Source organism: Python bivittatus, unplaced genomic scaffold (genome assembly GCF_059951505.1).
Source record: "Python bivittatus isolate LINGU-HERP-01145 unplaced genomic scaffold, Pbiv_v1 ctg000790_np1212, whole genome shotgun sequence".
In the NCBI taxonomy this organism is placed as follows: Eukaryota; Metazoa; Chordata; class Lepidosauria; order Squamata; family Pythonidae; genus Python; species Python bivittatus.
The window spans coordinates 2,438,481-2,463,362 of NW_028277110.1; the positions used below are offsets into that span (position 1 = coordinate 2,438,481).

At 40.7% G+C, this 24,882-nt stretch overlaps 1 protein-coding gene across 1 annotated transcript; it reads right to left on the bottom strand.

Moving 5' to 3' along the window:
- Positions 1-1,025: 1,025 nt before the first annotated feature.
- Positions 1,026-16,495, bottom strand: IRS4 (insulin receptor substrate 4). Its single transcript, XM_007434224.3, has 2 exons — positions 12,631-16,495; positions 1,026-4,079 (listed from the first exon to the last, which is right to left on the bottom strand). The coding sequence occupies exons 1-2, from the start codon at positions 16,199-16,201 to the stop codon at positions 4,075-4,077; spliced, it is 3,576 nt and encodes a 1,191-aa protein (XP_007434286.2). The 5' UTR covers positions 16,202-16,495; the 3' UTR covers positions 1,026-4,074.
- Between the last annotated feature and the right edge of the window lie 8,387 nt (positions 16,496-24,882).

The window sequence follows — 24,882 nt, forward strand, 5'->3', positions numbered from 1 at the left end:
TGAATTGCTTGTTATGTTGCGGAAGTTAACATTGTCTCCCAGGTATCAGTTCTTCTCTTTCCTTCCTTGTAGCTCCTTTCTCCAGTTCCAATCCGAACTTGGGGGAAGGAACACAGGTAAACCAGCCTTCCTCAGAACCTGGTACCTCCTGAACGCGTTAAGCCATGGTTCCTACTTGGCCATTGCAATTGCAGCCAGGACTATCTTGGAGATACTAATTTGGAAAAGACAGTTGAAGCATGTTAACAAGAAACAATGACTAGATAGATTTCCTTTATCAAATGTATAGTCCTAGTTATGAAAACTGTGATGGAGAACTTGAATTCATCCGAGTGAAATGGTGGGAAGTTCTTAAGAATTTTCAGATATCAAATAACTCCTACTTTTGATTGATTATAGGCTACTATTTCATTACTAGTAGTACATCTGAAAATAGGTATTTCCCTTATGTCCATTTGAATTCAGAAGTTCCTTTGAATCAGTTTTCTCTAGGCCTGGGATGGTGTCTTTGGAGCAATGAAACTTGGGAAGTGAGGGTTTCAGGTCTCTCACAACGGTGGCATTCCCTGAAATTCAGAACTATAACTAAAATGACCACAAGCAACTCCTGAGCTCTGGCTCATATATTACTTTGGACATGCGAAAAGGCAATTTCTGTGAATGAAGTGAACAATTTACAATGCTACCCCTCGCTTTAAACAGTTTTTCCCATGCTCCATTTAAAGTAAAAGAAAAAGAGCTATATAGGAGTTAAACTATAATAAATTAAAAACTGCTTTAAACATACTTACATTTAAATCACACTTGGGGTTGTGTTTATGTATCAAAAAGGTTACATTTTCAATTGAATATGAAAAAATAGCATCCCTGAGGCGTTAAAAAAAAGAGCACAGAACTTTTAGCTGAAGAGGTCCACATGAAGCACTTTTAACATTTAAATCCACTCTACACATGAATGGAGTATACATGTATATGCGTAGGTCACTCTTTGAGTCAGGAGTCTAAAGAATCACTCAACCACTCACTACATGAACACATTTACTGCAAGTAGCTCTATGGAAAGCCAATTCAGATAAATATAAACACTATACAGAGCTTCAAGCTAGTCTCCCAAAATTGCAAATGTGCTGCATTTTACCATGAAAAACAACGTAACAATATTTACAATGGAAGACACAGCCAGATCGATCAGCTCAAACCTTTAAACAGATCAGTGAAGCAGAAATAGCAAATATAATGAACAATTTCAACCATATATGTTTCAGTTTGTACAGACAACTGTCCAATATCAAATTAAAATTTACAGGACAAACATTGTTCCATCATTGGTTTCTCTGTACTCTACAGCAGCATAAAACGGGTGGCTGGAAGGTTGCCCACATAGTGATATGTTTTACATACTTGGAGATGGTCTTCCAGCACAATACTGAATAAGTTAGTTGCTGTAAACTAAGACAAGAAAGATTGCATATTTTATTATGCTGTACCTGTTAGTATTTGTACCAGTAGTTTTGAGGTTACCCATTTATTCAGCATTTGTAAAATCAGTGCTATATGGCAGCCTCAGGATTTCATATGTAAAGAATGTAACTTTTATCAAACCTTTCTCGTAATTCATCTCTTTGAACTATTACCCCAATTTTATTTATTTAACTAAAAGATGTAAAAGTACCTTCCACAGCCTTTTCCAAATTGGCACCCTCCAGAGATGTTCAGACTCCCAGAATTCCTGCCTGCACCGCTAGGCATTCTGGGACAGGCAGGCTAAACAAATTTGTCGGGACGCTGATTTGGCAAGGGCTGGGCTATTGCATTGTTAATTTGCAGAATCCAAACCAAAAGGACATGGTAAGACAGCACTGTTGTCTAGGAAAGTGGTCATATTTTTAAAGTTAAAATGTCTTTAGCAGCAACTAGTTAACTTTACTCTTGAAAATCCTGTTTTTATAGATTCAGAAACTCATCTGTGCTTTTAAACTCTGCAGCATTTTTTCTTTCTGATGACGGCACTCCGCATAAACTCATCGGTATCAGCTATATTTGGCAAAAGTTCCCTAGACCGTTAGATGACAAGCACATTTAAGTCGAACCAAAGAAATTCCAGTACACGATAATGGACATCAAAACTGAGAAGGATCTAATTTGCTTTACAAACTGGTGTAGGAATTCTAAAAGATCAGATGTCAAAAGATGAGGCAGCACTTACTTAATATTTGTACAATATTCAAGGTAGAGGAATACCAGCCATGTGGCACCTGAGGATCTGTGTACTGCTTTCAACTCTTTCCAATATCAGTGCTTCTAATTATCAATACCTACTAGATGTACCAACCCTAGGGTCAAGCTCTCTAATGACAGAAGCCTAGGATGTGATGTACCTAGCTTTTGCTATAATTTTGAATCTCCAATTTTAAACAACACCCCTAGTAAGAAAGGTCTTCTTCCCCCCACATTAGGAATAATAATAATAATAATAATAATAATAATAATAATAATAATGTATTAGTTACGCTTTTGCTAACTTTAGGGGAAAATAAAGAATGGCTCCAAATAAAAGGGATCTTTTATCAAAGTGTAAGATTAAGGGATTCTCTCTATAAAAGCTCTACAGCACATTAACATCGTAATGCAAGGGTAATATACAGTTGCAAAGTCTGCAATTTTTCCATTTCAGCTTATAAAAAAATCAACTCCCCATTTATCCAAAATTTAAAAGTCATAGAAGTAACTATACAGGGACATAAGAAAATCCTTTAACTATAATCAAGATACAACCAATTATTCAATTCTATTTTTACATTCCAGATATTCTCAGAACACTCTTAAATTTAAGAGGGCATAGTTTTATTTAAAAAAAAAATAGGACTCATAAATTTATTGTACCGTAAAGTGAAATTAAACAAACAAACAAACAAAAAAAAGAGAGTACCACTTCTCTCCTTTACAGCATATTGCTCTTTGTGGCTGTGAAATCTCACCATCACCTGGTAGGGATCAATCTGGGAGGACCAGTGTGTGAGAGGACTGTACATTTACAGCCCAATTCTATGTGTGTTTGCCTTTAAGTACCACTAAATTCACTGGCGGTTACTCCCTTGTAACTGAGGACAAGACTGTGACCTCTGCTTGCCTCATTCTCTTTGCAGAAGAAAAGAGGAAGAGGAACCATGCTATATGCTCCCCCCCACCGACGGGCAGTTAGTTCACCTGCTTTCCAGCAATTGCAGCTACCTTTGCAGCTTGCTTCAGCGGTCCAGCTTTCCAAGGGGCCACCCGGGGAACAATCGAGAAAGGGCTTCTTTGCCAAGGTGGGAGGGAGAAGAGAGGTGGTAGCTTCTCCAGAGGAGGCAGGGAAAGGTAAACGAGAGCATCTCTATGGCACATGCAAGAACAGGCAGGCAATGGAAAGAGCGTTCTCCCAGAGTCTACTTTTTAGTTAATGGGAACTGGGAGTGTTGCGTGTGTGTCTGTTGGAATTCTGCTATCCAAAAGATTAGCTGCAGGCCTCTAGCTCTGAAACTATGATCTACTGATTTCAATGAGAGTTACAAATAAGTTTGCTTAGGATCGTCACCTTGACATGTTTTCCCCATCCTCTCAAAATGGGTTTATAATTGCCAAAAAATAATAACTCTAAGCCAATGATAAAATGTTTTAGCTATCACTTCAAGTACTAGAAAAGCAAACCCATATTAGGAAGCTTCTCTGATACTGTGACTTCTCAAAACAAAAACTGGTGCAGAAGATGTAGAAGTAGTGCAGAAAGTTATCATTTCTACTCAAGCATTCATATTGTCTCACAGATGACGCTAAGAGAGCCAGAGAGTGGGGTGGGGAGAGAGAAACCTCTTTCATCCAAACTCATCCATGATAAAAGTTCATTTGGATCAGCACAACTGTAGACTCAACCACCACTCAATGAAATATCATTCCAATGATGCATGTCCATGTCTGTGCTGGTGGAAGTGAACAGAGTTGGCTGGAGGTGGGCTCTGCTTCCAAAAGCACCACACAGTTATGGAGATACCAGCTGGAAAGCCTGTTCTTCTCACAATGGTTTCCATGGTAATGCCATCAGTCTAGGGAAAGAACAAAAATATTTTAGTGCAAATGAAATGGGAGGGGGGAAGACAGACACTTCTTTAAAATTGTTTCTAGGGGAATTATAGACTAAAATTCTGGTCGGCACATTCATATACTTTCAAGAACAATTTATGGCTCTGAAACCCCACAAAAAAATTCCACTGAAGCAATTTCATACCTTGTTCTTCAGAACCATCATGCAAGTTTGCCAAATTTCTTTTCTGACGTACCACATGTAATCTGTACAGTCTCAGCTGTACAGAAGGTTAACTTGTCCTGCATTTGTTCCTTTTAAGGTAGCCAGTAGGTATGTAAATGATAAGAGAATATGAATACTTCTGTGGAGTGGTATCATTATTGCTAGAATGATGTCCAATCAACTAGCATCTTATCATATACCTTAAAATTGTATTTTATAATTCTGCTCCACAAAAGGCATTCCATAATCCCTTCCTTGCTAATATATTACAGATGTAATAATATTCTTGACATTGTTATAAAGGAACTACAAATACAGTTATTGTAATTTGGTATTAACTAGGAATGACATCATGAAAATGAGCTCCCTAATGTTTTTTTTTTTTTTTTTAACATTTCATTTGGCCATTAAACATGGAAGAAATTCAGCGGCTCTAAGTATCCCATACTGAGACAAATTAAGTGATTTGATAGTTCTATCAATTTAAACTTTTAAAGAAGCCAAAGCACATAAAGGTCACTGTAAGCTGTTTGCATAGAGCAGTTCTTCTAAGATTTGGATGATTTTTCCCAGTACTACAACAGGCAAGAAATACCAGCGAGGAGAAAACTGCCCATTTTGTCTAGAGGGTTGTTGCACAACAATTCAAGATGCAAACTAAGCCATGGGCTGAACGTGGTACCACCTGACACCTACTTGTCTTCAAAGAGGGAAATAAAATTAGAACCAAGGGAATCACACACAAAAAAAGGAATCCGACATTTTATCTTATTCTTACTTTTTTGCATTACTGCCAAAATTCTGCCTACTTTTTTCAGACAGGGTGAGCAAGAATTCAATAAGCAATAAGAACTGCTTATTCACAACTCCCTAGGAACCTTTCTTTAGAAAAATTGGACAGAAATATATCAGCATAAACATTTTTTACTCCTAATTCTTTATGATAGCAGCAGCAACTAAGGTATTTTTATACTTCAGACACTGCAAAAGAGCAGAGACTTGTCTGTATGTAAACAGCCAACAGCCAACAATCCTAAACTTTGTTCATATTATTTATGGGATTTGGCATCCCTCAGGAATTGGGGATCCCACATAAATGAACATGTGCATACACACAACACCAGATATGACTTACTGGAAAGAAGAGAAAGATGAAACTCCTGCTTTGCCCATTCAACAACTCTGCTTCCAAAACAGAGCAAAAGTGAGAATTTTGAGTTTTTAGAATTACACCAACCATTGTCTTTCTTCCAGCAACTGCAAAATACCTCTGCCCTTCACTTGGGCTAAAGCCACTTACTGAATGTGTTTAAATCAATCACCTATCCCACTGTGTAAGTTCAGTGTGATTACAAAATTCCTCCCTCTGGATTTGGTCCTCCCATAACAACAGGCTCTCTATGTACCCACATTCCTTTCTTGCCTCAAAGAACTGAACCACATGTTAACAAATATCCTGTTGAATAATTCTATCAGCAAATTAGGATCATGTCTGAATGTTACCAAAGATCAAACACTTCCTACACATAAAAAACCAAGCATGTCAGGGGCAGAGTTCTAGCCTGGGAGGAGGGATAAAAGGAATGTATAGGATAATCTGTTGATCTGTGCAGGAAAGAGATCAAACTGGCAACCTTCCTCCACACAGACAGTAATAGAAGCAACAGTGGGATGCCTCTATCACTGACACCCTAAAAGGAGATCCTGACTCAAACCATTCCAAAGATATGTCCTTTCAAAATACCTAATCATTTCCAATGGACTGTCTCCCACTTCAGATAATTGTGCGTGATGCTCAATCATCAAGATGGGGATGCAAATCACAGTAACGTTTACAGGCGCATATACTGGCTGACACCAATAGCAGTGTCTCATTAATGCAAGACTCAATATGTCAGAACTTTGGGTGGTCATCTGGAACAGATATTGGGCACAAGGGTAAAAAGAAAAGTCCTTTTCCACTGGAAATCTATCTATGTGACAATTGAAATTTCCTCCCCATATCCACTTATAAAACTCCTGCCTTTTAAGTTTTTTAGTGTGTCACTACCTATATCTGTCTATAAGATCTAAGGGTCAGAGGCCAGGCAAGCAGTTATTTTACCTACTTGAAGTACTATTTTTATTCTGAAAGAATTCCTGTACCTTCAACAATGGCTGAAAAGGCAGAAATCTGAGTGAAGTTTCTTTGAGCGTTTAGTTACAGCTTCAGCTGCTGAAATTCTTACCACATAGCAGTAGGAGGCACAGTAGCCCACCAAGGGAAAGACGGTCATTCTAATAATTGTGGCATGATCTGATATTATGCCTTCTTCAGTTTAGCCAATTCCATTTGAAAAACTCGTATGTTTCTTTTTCAACATGTATAGTACCAAGGTAATCATTAGGCTGCCTTTAAGATGCCTAATAAAATTACATGTGACCAAAGTTTAAAAAAAACAAATAGCAATTTGCAGGGTGGGCCAAGGAGGCAGCTCTCTGGGTCATGCAAACAGTTTATGGATGAGTCATAATTTTAGGACAAACAGTGGTGAAGATTTCTTCTCCTCCTCTTCTTCCTCTCCCCAGCCCTTTCCACACAGTAACACTGTGCAGTTTCTAAAAGGTATTTCCTCACTTTTAACAAAAAAAACTAAAACAAAATTATGTCTTCTAAACAAAAATGTCCATGTTTTAATCTCAGATTTCCCCCATTAGACCTCTTAGAAATTTTCAGTTTGAAAACCAGACCTGGCTTAGTTCCCAAATGTGAGCAACTATGCATTTGGGAACAAACCAGATCCTGGATATTTAATCTTAATAAATAAATAAATACATACATACATACACACACACTAGGATTTCAGCATTGGATAACCCACCATCTGCTAAACCTTCTACCTTTCCTTCCATTTGCCTTCCCAAATTCATGAAGATATGTTACAATACTTCAGAATAACAGACCCTTCTGTCTACACAATATTTGAAAGAGAATATTTCATTCCAACATAACCGCAGCCACGTATCACTTTTTGTTCACTTTTGCTCATGCAGATTTCTTTTCTCAGACTCCTGCAATTATTCAGATCTCTCTTCCTAAAAGCATTTTAGGAAGAAACCAGTTAAGTGCTTTTTGCTACCTTCAGGCAGGCTCTTAAAGCCCCAAATTCAGGCTCAGTTATGACTGCACTGAAGAGCCAGTCATTTTAAGAAGTGCACAAAAATGTAGTCTTAACTGTGAAACTTGGCTATTTAATTAGCTAACAATTTAGAGAGCCATTTTTTTTGTTATTCTTAAATAAGAAAATCTCTAATCATATAATAATCTAATAATTTCAAAGCAAATAGCATGTGTATACTATTACATCTTCCAACATTGATCAGTAACGTAAGTTAACAGATTCTGGTGTGTGTGTATGTGTGTATGTGTGTGTAAGGCAGACTTGCGCACTAATCAATAAATTAGGATAAGTTCAACATGCTTAAAGAATACTGAAACTGAAATACTTCCATTAAATTACTGCAAGCTACCATGAGCGTTTACATAAACAAAATGTTAATAATAAAGAAATGCATCTGTTTTAGAACATTTAAGCGGAAATAAAAGCCAAGCTTCCAACAATTACATTTTTCCATGCATATACCACACATGGAACTTTTAAAACAAGATTTCACTTTAACATTTTTTCTGTTTTTCCCCACTAAGTGGTTCTCAGGTTGCAGGTAAAATAATTCTTTTCATCCTCAGGCACATGCTATCAAATATCCAGATGTCACCTTCTCAAGTTTAGAAGACTGGAAGTGAACAACGTGCATGCAAGTACTCTTATTTTTACACATTCAGTTTAACAAAGCATTTTCTAATTTGTCATTTGCTCACCATCTAAACTGACAAATTGTGATTTGAACAAAAAATCAGAACTGCAAACAAAATGAAATCATGATTTGCAATTCCGATGTGAAGAGACTTTTTAAAAACACTTTGGATTTTCATGACAAATTGGAATTGATGATGCAGAAAGCGTATTACTAAATTGAGCATGCAAGAGAAGGCTATATACACACATTTCACACCATATGAAACCATGATTTACTAAACAAGTCATGGTTTGAAAAACTGTGGATTAGTTCAGTAAGATATAATTGGCTGGGGAGGTCTACATGACACACAGCCTCAGGTAAGTGTCTGAACTTGGTTAAAGGGATTCATATAAAAGGGAGTAAGATGGCAGGTGTAACCAACTAGAGATTTAGCATGCTATGTGAGCACAGCCTGTGAAATACTATGCTAATATTTCTATTACAAAGGGTGCTTTGGAATAGAGTTTTCTCAGGTCAAGTAAACAGGACAATGTCAAGAGTGGAAGATAGTTCTCTTCATTATTACAATCTGTGTAATTTCTACAAGCAAGGGAATTAGTCAATTATACTTGTTTTGTCCACCTCCACCATTCTTACTACAATCTAAGTTGCCCTCCAATAGTGGTGTAGAAGTCAGCACACAACTTACCAAAAATCAGCTGCGTATCATATGCAAGCAATATCTCTGTATATGAACTATTAACCTCCATTTTTCTCCCAATAATTTTCAAACTTTTGGTATTTGTTTATGTTTAAACAAAAGTAACAAAATCAGTATTAAATTTCTCTTTTGTAAAAATTCCATTTTTAAGAGTCTTGATTAGATTATATATTTTTAAAGATGTATAAAGGGGGGGAGGTGTATACTGCTTTGCAAATATGTAAACCAAAATAATAAAATTGAGTTATTATTTTTTAAAATCTTACCCTATGTGAAAATAAAACCAAGTCTTTTTAGCTCTGACCTAAATTCATAAACTCCAGCAGCTGCTTGTATTAAAGCAAATCAGCTTTACAGAAAAAGCATTCTGGAAGGAGAAATAAAAGATCAAGGGAAAGTTTCTTAACTTTTTGTTTGCCTGACGCTGCTTCCCAAAACCACTTGCCCAAAGAAGCTTCAAATACAAGCTTAGGAGAATAAACAGTGGAGTTAAATTAGACACTCCTGTTTCTACTCCTTTGCTCCAAACTGCCCCTTCCTGAATTGACTCTTCTGTAAGAAGAAATGACTGGTGTTTTGTTACATTCACTTCAGTCTAATGTTTACTCCTGCTCACAAGATGTCACCTTCGATTTATCACAATATAGTGTTCTGGTTCCCTAGTTTCAGTTGTTTGGCAAGGGGAATCAACTCTTCCTATTCATAAAAATGATGGAGGAGGGGCATAGTAGTAGAACAACTGCTAGCAACATTTTGTTTGGATCACAAGAAAACTGGGAACTTCAGTACAGCACAATCACTTGTAGAGTCTTGCTTCTCACAATGAAACTCTGGGGAGTTCAGTAAGTTTTTGTGTTAATTAGTATATAATCCTGACGAACAAACACTTTCAAGTTCTATTTGCAGAAACTATATGGAATATTATTTTGTAAAAGTAATAATCTTTTTCAAGAAAAAGAGGTATACATTAAACAGGATATAAAACAGGCTGAGAAAAGTAGAGGTGTGTTCAACACCAATTACCTAAAACTCATGTTTTGTTTTATAATTTTAAGCAGAAATGTTTAGATTCGGGCTGCCCATCTTAGTAATAAAAATATGATGCCTTGGAATATAAAATCAGAATCCCTGCACCATAATCCATACTTCTGGGAAATTCATTGCATTTTATATGTAAATAAAGTTAGAAAATTTCAGTGGAGATACTTAAAGTAAATGAACAATTCAGCCTATATTAAAAACATAAGCTAATCACATGCCCCTTTTTATGGTTAGCTTTTAATCACAGAATACTGAATACCCTCTAATGTTAGATTGTTAGTAAAACTACACAATTTAGAGACAAAACATGTCCCAGACTCAGCCTTGAAGGGGCCTAAGCGAATCTGAATAGGTGTGCTACAGTGAGCTTTTCTTCTCACTGATGAAACGAGAAAGGCTGTATTCACAACATGTACTGAGCCATAGTTAACTTAGTCATTGTTTATTCAGTTCATCCTTATTTCAGGGTTCACACAACAAAATGAAGCACAAAGTAACTACAAAATTTGGGTTCCTACAGTATGCTAAAATGAAATGTTGTTGCATCTTTGTGGTTGTTCAAATAAAGCCAGAACATAGCAACAAGAACGACATGAGCCACCTACTCTGACATTATTACATTTCATTCTTTCACTCTGCCACCCCCTTTGTTGTTCAGCTTGGTACAATTACTAAGGAGAGACACTTGAAAACTCTACCTGTAGGACTTGAAAGGCTCCCAAATCCTTCCAAATAGCAAAGCACATTTTTACTGCTGGGAGTAGGTTTTATTTAAATATGGTGATTAACTATATAAGAGATGAAAATAAGGAGCACTAGGTCAATAAGTTTAAGCACTCATAATTCTGGGCTGGATTGTAGCAACTGCCTACAACACAATAACTCGCATACACATGAACTGCATATGCATAAATAGCTTTTGAATAAGGAAATAACAGTCAGAATCTTAAAATCTATCAGGCTCAGCACTGTTATCACTCCCAAACTGTTTGTCTCTTTCATATTTAGAAGTCCTCATGGTAAACCTCAGTACAGAGTAATATATAAATTAAGTCTAAACAAATGCAATCATTCTCTTCAGTTTTCAACTGAGGCCTCAATAGGCAAAAGACAGCAACATGTTGAAAATTTAATCTGTACAGTTTTAAATTGCTATGGTCAGATACAGAAAGCCAATTTCCCTCTTCATATCTGTGTATAGTAGTAAGTACAATTACGCTTTGCAAATACAAACTGGGTTTTTGCCAAAGAAGCCCAAAAGCAGCACAAGGTCTCACTAGTTTTGATTCTAATGAAACTGAATACACTTAATTTACAAAAAGATGACATTCCACGCATGACTGAAATTCAATAGCTGAGGAGGACAGTTAAACACTTTGGACCTAGCCAAAGTCAAAACAAGAGAAAGAACACCGAGGCAAGCTGCATATTTTTCTAAGCCCCACTGCCCTGCTTATGGATTGACTCATCTTTTATGTAATCTTTTCCACAGGCTGTAAAGGAGACTTTGCCAACCTGGTGACTTCAGGAAGCATTGGACTACAACCTCATCCTTTCCCCCAACCCTCAGCTCGTATAACCAGTAATGATGGATGATGGGAGCTGAAACCGGGGGCGCAATGTTGGAAAGTCTGCCCCAAAACATAAGAGGGACACGGGACACGTGGTTCAAAATTTCATGCAGCGTTTTTTGGAGTCTAGAACACGTTTATAATGTCTGTGCATGAAGGGATACACAAAGAGTTCTTGTTAAGAAACAAGAGTAGTAATCTATTACTCAGTTGTCATTCTGGTATTTTTAAATACTATGTACAGAAAATACATGCAAATAATAATTAGTTGCTAAGCGACCTTAATTTAAACAGTAATTAGAATCATATAATAGAACACACTGAGGTGTGTTCTATTTTTCTTCCTCTTCCAAAAACTACCATACCCAGAAATCTTTGGGGGAGAGAATACAACTTAATTCACTGTTATAGATTAAGCTCTAGCTGTTTTATAAAAGTAAAGTTAAAACAGTAATTTTACATTTTTAATTTACATGAATGCTATAGAATAAAGCATATCAAATAATCCTGCAAAACTCATTTTGGCCTACAGCCTGTTAAACATGACCTCCTACAGGAAAAAAAAAAGGGGGGTGACTATATGGAAATTGAAGCATTTCTTCTCCAAGACCTGAGAAAATGAAATTGTCTTGCAATGGATCTCTAAAACTATGGATTTGGAAATAAATTTCAGGTATCTTGAAACATCAGGACTGAAAACAGATGGTTCAAGATTCTTTAGAGTGTGTGTAGCTATTACTTTTTATCATACTGGAAGATGTAAAACTTCTGACCCAAACTTGGGAATTAATTACAAGTGCAAACATGATTTATGACTACTCAAATACTTTATAATAATCTGACTACTGTATCACCAAGGGTAATAAGGATAATTTAACAAAAAGGCATACCATGTCAAAGAGTTAAATTTAGTGGTCACAATTTAACTCTTTGGTCTTGTGTTTTTGCTCAGAACTCTTTAGCTTTCTTCAACCTGTGCTTGACTACAACTGAACACCCACAACATTTGGTTGTGGGAGGTGGGTGTTATAGTTCAACAGAGCAGAAGGGCATCTGGTTAGGGAAAACTGCTTTATATAGTGATGCCACCCAAGGAAAATGTTTGGGAAATTAAAAGAGTTAGGGTTTTATATATAATAAAATACATATATAATTTTATAAAGCTGTAATTCAAAATTATACTGAAATTTTACATGCATTAAGTATTATAGCAGTTGTCTGCAAAAATTACAAACCTTTCCTTGCGGAGTTGCACTTCAAACTTTCTGATCTGCTGAAATCTATGCTTACATATACTCCACTTTCCAGATTTAGAGTACCATTCGGGAGGTGGCAAGTTGGTGTATTAGGGCTCTCCTCACAGTTTAGTGAATTCTCCCGTAAATTTAGAGCTATATAATTTAAGCCATTCTGAAATCCAGTTGAAGTATCTCTGGACATCTTGCCTTCATGGCCATCTGAAATATGTTCTTCAGGTTTCAACCACACATTGTCAAAAGAGGCAGAGCTGTGCCTTTTACTACTATCAGTAAAGAAAGAGGAGGAAGTGGTAACAGTGGTTGCAGAAGAAAAGGTTTCAGAGCTATGCCGCCTCCTTCCTTGTGGGTCAGCACGAATGACTTTAGGTACTACAGGAGGATCAGGACTAGAAACAGAGAAGTCACTGTTGCTAGCATATTGGTCAACAATGCACAGTCTGTTAACTATAGAAGGAGGACTATCAATCTTTAATCCATTTTTGCTTTCTGTGGCAAATGGTCCAGGTGGTGTGGCTGCCATGTTGAAGGTCATCTCGGTGTAGTCATCAATCCTACCACGTGCCGTGCTAACACAAGCAGTACCAAATGAGAGTCTAGCATAATCAGCATCAGGCAGGTTTCTAGGGATACTCGAACTTGCATAAATTGAAATATCTGTCAAAGAGTTAGATAGTTCTTTAGCAGCTTTGGGGGACTGAACATCAAGATCAACACTCATATAGTCAGAAAGCGGGGACTGCCTATGGTCACTACTGGAACCAAGAGATGATGGAGATCCTTCTGCAGATAAAGAATATGGTGTATTACTTGCTTTTTCACCAAAATCAATATTTATATATTCACCAGGGCTGGATGGCTCAAGTGGAATTGTGCGATCGTACATTCTTGGTATGGTGTTACTACCTCTAGTAGCTAGTGGAAGTCTCGTAGGCCTAGTAACCCTATTCTGTGCAAGGCCTTCTTCTGAACTTTTCTGAAGGGGTGATCTGGAAAGGCCATTAGCCAGAACTTCACTGCTGATATTTTTACCATTTTCAGATCCAACATACAATAATTTTCCAGGTGATGACATTGGAACATATTCATCATGTTCCCCAGTCAGAGTCTTAAAGCTTCGTGGGAGAGAGAAATATGAGCCAAGATTTTTGGAATCAATGTTGGCATGCATATAATCTGGATCACAGGGTTGCTTTGGAGCAGCAGAATTTCCAGGAGACATATCCATGTACTCATTATTTGTGGACTTTTCATGACCAGTTTTAGAATTAAATTCAGTTAAAGGATTACGTATAGGTGAAGAGATAGCTCGGGGAAACATCATCATATATCCTTTAGAATCAGCCTGAGATGACAACCAGGAACTGTTAATCTGTTTTGGAACAGACATACTTTTAGGAGTCATTGGCAAGTAGTCACTGTTGCTTGCAAGAGAAGATGCAACTCCTGGCATCATTGGCATGTACCCATCATCTCTGGCTTTATTCCTGCTTTGATTACATACAGAATCAAGAATTGATTCCTCGTACTCAGGTTCAGGGTTATTTTTGAATCTTGGTGATTCAGAACAAGACAGGCGTCCATGGCTTCCTGAGGAATCTTCATCTAAAGCAGTTTGGGTTGTTTTCTGTTGCCCTGGTACTGAAGCAGGCTTAGTTAAAGAGTATGTTCTTTTTCGAAAGCATTTATCAGCATCCCGGTAATCATCTCTTGAACTATTATCTGTTTGCTGTTTGTTCATAGACATGTATTCATTTAAACAATTTTCTTCTCTGATTGGTGGAGTATTGCCCAAGGAATCTGGTGTGTTACTTCTCACACGAAAGTACCTAAAGTCTCCAGGGCTAGAACCATATTCATCTGAAGAAATGAAACCTCCATCACTTGGGGATCCACAGACAGATGAACTGGAAGGCCTTACAAGGTTATCTGTAACTGATCCATGCCCACTACTTGAAGAAACACTGATGGGACTAGTAGTAGAAGGAAAATGAGAAACTGGTAGAGAGGCAGACCTAGTGTGATAAGAAGAGCTAAATGCTGCTCTAACGTATCGTCCGCTCCCTTCTTGGCGGCCCAAATTCATCCTTGCAGTATTCAAATGAATCAGACTTCCAGTAACTGATCTAAATGGTCTGGTCATTGTCCCCTCCCCTTCACTAGAAGTTCTGAAGCGATAAGCACTGCTACTTTTGGTAGTGGGAGGAGTCCCCCCAGTAACACTTTCAGTTCGGGACCTTCTTTGTAAGCCAGTCTGGCTAGGTGGTAGATTACCAAGATGCCTCCTGGTAGTTATGAAGGAAATAGGATTAGTACTGCTGCCACCACCAGAAGACTGGCTCTTGCTGCGAGGTCTGAACTCAGAGAAGGCTTTCAGAGCTTTCATGGTCTCTAGAAAAGTCTCATGCATGTTCTGGGCAACCACTGAATCATCTACTTGCATCCATAGCTCACCTGGTCCAATGGAGGCAGATCTGCCCACTTCAATGAAAAAAAAGTTTTCTGAGTGCCCACATCGCCGAATGTTCATTAGTTGTAGGTGGACAGAGGGTACTTCGGTATTCAGCTTGATCAGGTGAATGGCCTTGCTGGAGAGGCATAATCTGTACACCCCAGTCAAATTCTTTGTCTGCCCCAAGCCCTTAGGCTTCACGTTGACTTGCCAAACTTCTTTGAACACAGTTCCTGGGCGAAGAGCAGCTCCGTAATGCTCGTCATCATCGTCCAGCTGCTGATCAGCCTGGTCTTCCTGCTCCAAGAACCCTCTCTTGCTTTGGCTCATGAGCTCACTAATAGCCTGGTACCACCCTTCTTGCTCAGGTTCGTTCTCGGCAACCATCGCGAAATACTCATCCTTGGTATACAGGGCAATGATGTGTTTATGCTTGGCATCTGCCCTCCGGCTGACTGTGAAGCACTGGTATAGAGGAATCACCCTTTTCGGCGATGGGCAGCAAAGGGCCACGTTCCCTCCGGCTGCTGCCGCCGCCGCTCTCAAGCTGCTCTTGAACTTCTTCTCGCTGTCATAGTATTCCAGCCGGGCTGGGCCCAGGTGACTCTCCGCCCGCAGCACGAAGTACCGCTTGTGCCCATGCTTCTGCTTCCTCAAGGAGCCGCATTTCCTCACATCGTCCCCCCAGGCGATGCCCGCTGGGGGCGTGGGAGCGGACCCCCTGGCGCAGCTCACTGGAGGCCCACCCCGCCCCAGGGGGGTGGTGGGGGCTCCGGTTCGCCCCAGGGCTGCGGGGTCCCCGGGCAACAGGGCATCTTCTTCCTGCACGAGGCAGAGGGAGGTGCTGGGCGATTTCCTCAGCAGGAGCATGAGATGATGTGGGGGCTGAGCCGGGGGCGGGCAGGGAGCGCTCTCGGCCGGCTCCTGGTCCTCCTCAGCCGTCGCCAGCCTGGACGCCTGGCTGGAGCCGCCGCCGCCGCCGCCGCCTCCTCCTGCGGGCGCTGCCGCCGCTCCGGCCGCGGTGCCCACCGCCTCGTCTCTGCCTTCCAGCGCGGTGCAGCCGCCTTCCCCGCCGGGGCCAAGCATCCCGCTCGCCATCTTAAGGGGCCAGGGCAGGGTCCAAAGCGCTACGCCGGGCGGGCGAAGGAAGCAGCCGCCCTCACAAGGGAAGGGTCTCCCAGGCCCGGCTGGACATGAGTGCCCGCGGGACGCTTCGTGCCGGCCGCGCCGGCGGCTCCCGGCCTGCGAGCGGGTGGACGGGCAAGCCGGCTGCTCCCACCCCCTCGCCGCCGGTCGGACGCGCCGGGCTCCTCCGACTCTCCCGCTTCTCTCCTCACACCAGCAAGCAGGCTCGGCGGCACCACGGCGAAAACATCACGTGACCCACACCCCCTCCCGCGCGGGCGGGGAGGAAAAAGGGGGGACGCGAGGCGAGGCCGCTCTTGGTCCCGCCCAGGGGCGGGGCGGGGCGGCGCGGGGAGACTCCGCAGCCGAGCCTGAAGAAGCGGGCGGGGCGGCAGCCAATGGGAGTCGGCGGAGTTTTCTCAGGGGCTCCAATCGCCAGCCACTCCGCACCCCGCCCTTGGCTGACGGGTGGGTCCTTACGGCTCTTTGAGGATGACGGACAGCCGTCGGGGCCAATGAGGGGCGGGAGTGATTAATAGTTTGTAGGCCGGGGAGTGGAACGTCGCCGATGTGTGTATGTGTGTGTTTTTGAGAGACAGGAGACACGGAAGGAGGGCTTGGGCGCCGTCCAATCATCGTCTCACACAGTGGAACAGACGCCAGGCGGAGGCTGGAGCCGCTCCGTGCTTGCGTGTAGAGGAGTGACTGAAAAAAAAAAAAATACACATACACAGAGAGGCCGGCCGCTGAAGATGACGAGCAGCTCGAGCAACCAATCGGCTGCTGCGATTCCCTCGCAGCCGGCCAATCAGCAGAGCAGAAAGGCTTTTTTTTTTGCGGGGGAGGGTGGATGTTTTTCTCCCCCCCCTTACAACTTTTTTTCTTTCAGGAACGGCGCCTCACACACGCACCCGGCCTCCTCCCCGCGCCCGCCTTGAGGGCCTGCGAGGGCTGGGATTGGCCACGGCGAGGGCCAATCGCCGGGCGCGAGGGCCGGGGGGAGGTGGAGGGGGCGGAGCCGCTGGCGAAGTAAACAACCCGTCGGCGCGCGGGCGACCGTTGGAGGAGGCGGCGGCGGCGGCGGGGGGAGGTGCGCAAATCCAACCGTCTCAACGGCCGCCTCTGCTGGGAAGCGCGGGGGGCGGGGGAGGGAGGCTCGACCACGTGGCCTGGGGCCCCGCGGACCCCGCCCAAGCCACGCCCCCCGCCGCGGGTGGGATAGCGGGAACGTGTGAATGCGCGAACACGGGTGCGCACCGGCGCTCTGAAAGGAGGCTAAAGACGCGCTTCTGAATCTTCCCCCTTTGGTAGATTGGACAGGTTAGCCCGGAAAATAAAGGAGGACATGGGGAGGGAGTTGTCTTGCTCCTAGCCGTGGGAGGGGGGGGTTAAAATCTTGAAAAGGTGCAGATAAGCTGCTAGTCCTTATTATGCTGTATTGGCAAAGACTACTCCAGCTGGGCCCTTAACAATGATCTGCGCCTTGGGTGTGGCTTGGCTGCTGAGGGCAGGTCCAAAAAGTCAAAATGGTGGACACTGCCTTGACTCTTCCGACCCTCCCGCATCGGAAGCCCCCGTGTCTGAACCAGGACACTCTGTTGTTTAATTTTTATTTATGCAGCAGTACAGTATAGGAAATGCCCCCCCCCCCCACGCCCCTCTGATTGTGGAGGACTGTGGAGATGGGGCTGCCCTTCAGGCCACACGTGGCATAATGGAAGGTGGTGGCTGTCCTGGCCCTGGAAGCTAAGCTGGGTTGGCTCTGGTTAGACCAGGGTTCCTCAACCTTGGCGACTTGAAGATGGGTGGGCTTCAACTCCCAGAATTCCCCAGCCAGTTGGCTGGCTGGGGAATTCTGGGAGTTGAAGCCCACCCATCTAAGAGTCGCCAAGGTTGAGGAACCCTGGGTTAGACTTGGTTGGGGAACTCTGGAGACTCCCAAGGCTGGAAGTTAGAGGGGAAGCAGCTTAAAGTTAAAGCATGTTCCTTGGCCCCCCCTTCCAACTTTGTTTTTCTCCTGTCCAGGTCCCATTACAAGACACAGACATGGGACAGTAATAACTGGCACATTTTCTGGCTTCAGCAAGACAGTATTTGCAGGATATGACCATTCGTCCTTTATTATAAAGGGCAGTGCTTTATTTCAGAAAACTGTCCTTTAGTTGTGTTTCTTTTTTTCAAAAAGTCACGTTTGTCCTTTACTGTGGTCATTTAACTTATTCCATACAAATGGTATCCGTTAAGGCATAGTCTTTCACAATTCACGTGAAAAATATGGAAATTGAATGGTCTTTTTTAAATGAATTCACACATACTGTTTGATTATAGATATTTTTTATAAGAATATGGGTTTTGGTAAAAGTTGTTCTTGGTTTTGCTCTTGAGTTTTCCTTTGTAAACCAAAGTTATATATATAAACAATTACGGGGTTTTTTTTATTCTTATGAACCTCTTTCCGATTTGCCTCTTTTTCAGGTTTGTCCTTTATTTTTTCCAAGAAAATATGGTCACTGTAAATATAATACACTTCGCTTTTCGGTGGCCCCCTTGGCACATGTCATGACCCCCGTTACATGTTTTCCACTGGTGGCCCCCTTGAAATGTCCTAGGGTCCCCAGGGGGCCACTTACCTCCTTGTTGAGAATGGCTCCTTTAAAGCTCTGATGGATCTTAGGGCCAGGCCAACTGAGGGACCACCATTCCCATTACAAGGCTATTCAGACGTGCAGGACAGGATCCTTTGGAAATGTCCAGCTATCTGAGATCAGCCTTCCTCACATTGAGAGCTGACCTTTTGCACTGCTCCTAGGCCTTTCTCCAAAATTGTATTTGGAAGCATTTCTTTTGTCAATTTTTTCATTACTGTGTGATTTTAGTACCTCTTTTCTTTATAATTTTAATCCTTGTTTTTAACTTTTTATATTCTCTTTCCATTTTTAAAACTTAGGTAACTGCCCTGAACACTTGCTGAGTAGAAAAACGTGGTAGAAATAAAAGAAAATAGTTTATTCTGGATAATATTGTATAGCGAAGCCCCAGTTTAATAGACCAACTGGGAAAGGGGTGTTATGCCTGATTGTTCATTAAATCGGAGAATGCATTAACCATGGCGTTGTTACTTTGCTTCATTTGCATAATGTTGTTAAGCAAGCGATGTAAATACAATGGGAACTTCAACCATTGCGCTGAGCTCTAATAAACTGAGGTCATTATACTAGAGAAAGTTGCAAGGCTTGTGTTTCAGATTTTAGAGGATTTATTTTAAATGCTTCTCTTTAAAAACTGAAACAATCAATCAGAGTAATAAGAGAATGTTGTTACCTGAAAGGCTGCAAATCTGTTCAGTAAACAAGGAGTGCTTAGTGTTTTCCCTGCTGATGTATTTTTTGACCACCCAAAGCTGCTTTTGCGTCTGTGATAACAAAAGAGAACAATATGGATGAGAAAAAGTCTGAGTAGAAAGAGTTGACCAGAATTCTTTACAGGGTGATATCTGGGAAAAAACCTAACACAAAGAAGAGTATTCCCTTTAATATGGGCATAAACTGGGTGGCACAGCAAAGGAGAGCAAATAATGAAAACACAGTTGGTGAAAACCTGTGTGTCTACTAGCAATTAGGGACAGAACATGGCAAAAATAAACTTGTTGAATAATAATCGTTTTGATACATCTGTAAAACATCAGAGGAATGCAAGTGACCAATTAATTCTCTCCTGATGAAAGACAGAAATGTTGTTAGAACCTGGGCATCTCGTTGAAAGTAATTCTGTTTGTTCATCATCAGTGTAACTCAAGGCTATGTATTACTGTAAAAGCAAAGATTGATCACATTTTTTGAAGTGTTTGAGATATTCCTCGCTATATGTTGGACTTGAGATTAATTTTGTTTACAGAAAATGATTCTGTTACATATGCCCAATGGTCCATTAGTAAAATAGAGATTTCTTCTATTACTTGAATCTTATTACCTGTTTGGTGTTGTATATGCGTGTTTTACATTGCTTATATGCATGCATCCTTTACATTCAATCTGTATGCTTGTGAAAAATGTATAATTATATTTTGGAATATTTTCTTTGGATGGTTTTTTGGATGGTATTTTCATTGTTCATTTCCTGTGCTATAGTTTATACTTCGATGAGAAAAGATGACAAGACGTTTTTTGTCCCTCTTATTCCACATCCTGGAAACTCTCGCTATCTATCTATTTATTTATTTATTTAGAAATCTTTATCACAGTCAGTGATCAGTACATAAAGAAGCTTAATAATATGAACAAATTACATATAGATAGATAAGCACTAATTGTAAAACAGACTAGCCATATCAGTGAATCAGCTATGCATTTTACATATAGTAAAATTTGGCTACCTTTAACAGAATCACATGTATGTAAAAGTTGTAAACATAACCAGGATGACCAGGGAATTTATTTAAATGTGGGGTTTTCAACTCTAAAAGTATAGTAGCATCATATGGGCAATGTAATGAAACATAATTTACAGTCTCAACTGCCCTCCACCGCACGTGCAAAGCCTTAGTCCAAATGGAATGCCCTTGTATTTCTCTTCTAAGACCACTGCAGGGAGGGCATTGAATTGTGCCAAGGAGAATGCCTTCCCCTTATTTAGAGATTGTGAAACTGCTCTGTTCAGCTTCTGACAGCCATTTTCATTTGGGTTTATGGAAAAATGTAACCATATTACAAAATTACACCAGTGAAAATTCAAGATTCCACCTACATTTAATCCAAGACCCATCTGTCCAGTCTCCTGTTTCCCACTGGGTAACTAGGTGTTTCAAGAAAATTGTAAGCAGGACATGGAGGCTATGGCTGATATGCAAAAGCATTTTGCCTCTGAACCCAGAGGTTGCATTTCACCAGTGTCCACTGAAACTTCTTATCCCTTGAAAACCAGCTACATTGGGAGACCTGCCAGATTAGGGTAGTTAAGCATGCAAAGAAGTCATTTTTTTAGTCTGTTTTGAATTTCTGGTTAATTTTATTGGATGATCCCATATTCCAGGGTTGAAAAGTGTGAGCAAATACTATATCCTCTTCTTTATTTTCTAACACATGTATCAGAGAGATTTGTACTCATTCAACATAATTCTTCATCTGACCTTAGACTTTCTTCACAATAAATTAAAAAGAGGAGAAATCCAACATGTATCAAAAAGTATCCCATATGGGGCGGGAGGGGATGTCCAAATTCAGGATCAGTTATAAATAGCATGTTACCTTCACGTTAGATCCAGTATCAAGAAAGCCAGGAGCAATATTGAACTCTGAAATACTATAGACATTGCACCTCTGTGTAGCACTGAAGTGTTTGGGTCACTGTGTGTTAGTCATCTGAGTAACAGAAAGGAAGATGTTGGTTGGGGTCCACTGTTGTTTATGACGGTCTTCTTCATCTTACCTTTAACAAATAGATGTAGAGGAACCTATGCAACTTGTGTCTGGCTTAACTCTTCAAGTATATTATGGATGTCCGTAATATCCCTGATGCACATCCTGTGTTGTCGTTCCTCATCGTAAGGCCATCCCAATGGGTCTTGTGCTTTAGAGAGCGAAAGGCCAGAAGCCTTTGGGTTATGCTCCTCCTCAGCTCCGTACTTCCGTTCAAGTGAAGCTGAAGTTCCAGGAAGAGAAGCGTCTCTGCAGATGGCAGCAAAACGTTATGCCAGAAGACCTTATCTCAGGATACTCCTCGGGCTCTTAAGGGAATTTCAGGCATGATACTGTCAATAGCTTTATTTCTGATTTGAACTAACGTGCTTAGATAATGCTATTTATTACGTCTTTGGGCCACTCTCTTCAGTAGAACAGAACAAATGATGCAGCAGATTCATCTGAAGACTCTTGTGAGTTGCACGTGTTATTTAGCGATTCTTTGCAGAAAGACAGTTTGCTTCTATTAGCGTTCTAACAATGTCATTGAAGGACTTCACATAAGAACATAAACATTGCTTCTTATGGAGTAATCTTATCAAGAGGTCACTATTTTACAATCAAGCAATGACAGATGTTTACATTACTTAAATTCCAATCCTAGTCCATACTTGCTATCTTCTATGTAGTATAAGTCTATTGTATCAGTACTTTAAGCATACATAGACAGAAGGAAGCTCTACTGAATTCAGTGAGGTTTGCCCTGTAAAAAAATGTGTAAATAAGATTGCAATCAAAGTTTTTAAAAGGCCAACAGTCATCTGTGTACGAAACATCAAGGATGCGTTGTACTATTTGAGAGGAGTGGAATGCAGTTTTGCCACTAGCGTACCCTTTCCTTTCTATTTTGCATTTCTCAATCAACATACTTTCTTTGGCCCTGAATTATTTAGGAGTTGCAAAATCATTCCACGCCACTTCTCCTCCCTATTGTGGTAATTTACCATAATTTAATTGTAATTAATTGTAATTTCTTATTTTAATGTATCATTTAAAACATTCCAAGTACAGATAGATTTATTTTTGTATCTGTAATGCATTTAATATATTGTTTACATGAAATTTGCACAAAATGCATCATAAGCAAATTTAGAAGCAGATCACTCAGAGTCATTACAAAATTGCAACGATAATAGCTGCAGTCTTAATTTAGTTGGCACTGGTGATAGATTGGACTGGGTGGGCTCCAAACTATTCAGTCTTAGCAATACCCTGAGAATGTACTATGCATTAATTATTAAGTTAGCACAGTATCCTTATAGCACTGAAAAAACTTTTTTAAGGATAACAATTGATTTTGCTTTATCTCCTCTTGTTACCATAAGGTAGCTAGGGCTTATTCAGGTTCTTGAATTTTTTTTGCTGAAGGCAATGTGGAAAAAAACATTCCCAGAAAACATTTGTTTACTTGCTCTTTATTCTTAGTCCACTGACTTGTTTTGACAGTTGCCATGACAAAGCTGTTTTTACCTATAAGGAAAATAACTGCTTGATTAGCATTTCCTGTTTACAGACACTGGGATTACACAAACTCGACATTCACTGAACTATTCCGTAACTCAGAATATGTATGTAGGATTCAACCATTTGACTTGTACAAAATCCGTCCATTTCTTATTAATACATTTTATTTAATTAGGCCAGGTGTTAGAAAAGGTGCTTGCTACTTTTTCCAAAAAGGAGCTGCCAAAATGGACAGTGTTTGGGATATGTGTGGAAAGAACAGCTTTGTGCAAATTCCAAATTTCCACCTCTCTGCAACAAAAGTCACAATCTAATTTAAAATTGTAGCTCTCTGTGCATGGAATAACTCCCATTGAAAGTGAAGCCACCTCCTATCATTGTATGCCAACGCCAGTAGATAAATCCATTTCATGGAAATCATGAGACAATAGCAAGAGATGTGACAGAATCTACCTGGCCTTGACCATGCACAGTTAGAGTAAATGAAAAGAAAATAGTCTTTCCCCGCACATATTCAGGTAGTCTAGAATTCCAAAATACAGGAATTGCAAGCAGAATATACATACAAACAGCATTCGAGTAGAACCAAGAATTATTTAGTTAACTTAGGGAGGAATTGGGGACCACAGAGATGGACTAAGCCCAGCATGCACACTAAGCATGTCCTTGCTTTAGCTTGAGGAACCAGGGTGTGTCCACAGATGGTGGAGAGTGGGGTGACTTGCAGATAGGCAAGTTAGCCACAGTATAAGTGGAATATCCTCTGATGAATAAACAGAGACCATAAATGGCATTGTCAGCAGGGTGTGAACTGTGCAGGAAAACACTCTTCAACAAAATACCACAAAATTAAAAAACGGCACTGTGACGGTGTGTACGGACCACTTAAAAGTCCAGCCCCCGTCTCCGTGGCTGTAGTGGCATGAGACCCACGGTGAAATACATTGGATGGGCTCATGGCCAGGCAGCCACAGGTGAGTTGCAGCAGCTGTATCAGCTGAGACACCACAAGGAAGGAAGCAATGGAAAGCTACAGAACTTTGCAATACCAAGAAAACTCATGGAAAGAAACTCGACAAAAAAGAATGTCATGTTGCCAAAAAAATGAGACAACCCCACCCCCACCCCATCCCCCCATGTCTGGAGATAACTATTTGGCTATTGGAGAAAAAAGCTTCATCAGATAGGTCTAGGCAGTCTGATGTGATAGGATTAAAGCCTTTGGGAAGTCCAGTTGCTGATGCAGCTAGAACCAAAGAAAAGCTTGGAGCTTATCGAAAACACTTAGGAAGAGAGCACGAATGTCTGCAGTATGAATCAAAGAAAGCTGGAACTTGTTAAAGCAGAAATGATGCTGATTAGGACAGACATTCTAGGAATAAGTGGACAGGAATGGGACATTCCCAATCAAATGAATTCAAACTTTTGTATTCTGGAAATGAAACAGAAAAAATGGGGTAGCAATTATCATCCCTAAACATATTGCTGCACTGTAATGAGATACACCCAGTCAGTGACAGAATCATTTTCCTCAGGATTCAAGGCCAGCCACTCAGTTTCATCAGTATACAGATGTATGCACCAGCAAAGGATGCATTACAACAAGCAACAGATTAAACACCAAAGGCAGATGTTCTAATAATTGGCAACTTTAATGCAAAAGTTGGAGAGAAACCTGTATTGAAAACGTTAGAAAATTTGAACTAGGAACCCACAGTGATGCAGGACAATGAC

Bases quoted from the DNA above. Each gene is read 5' to 3' on its own strand.
- IRS4 (XM_007434224.3), bottom strand. From the start codon at position 16,201: ATGGCGAGCGGGATGCTTGGCCCCGGCGGGGAAGGCGGCTGCACCGCG.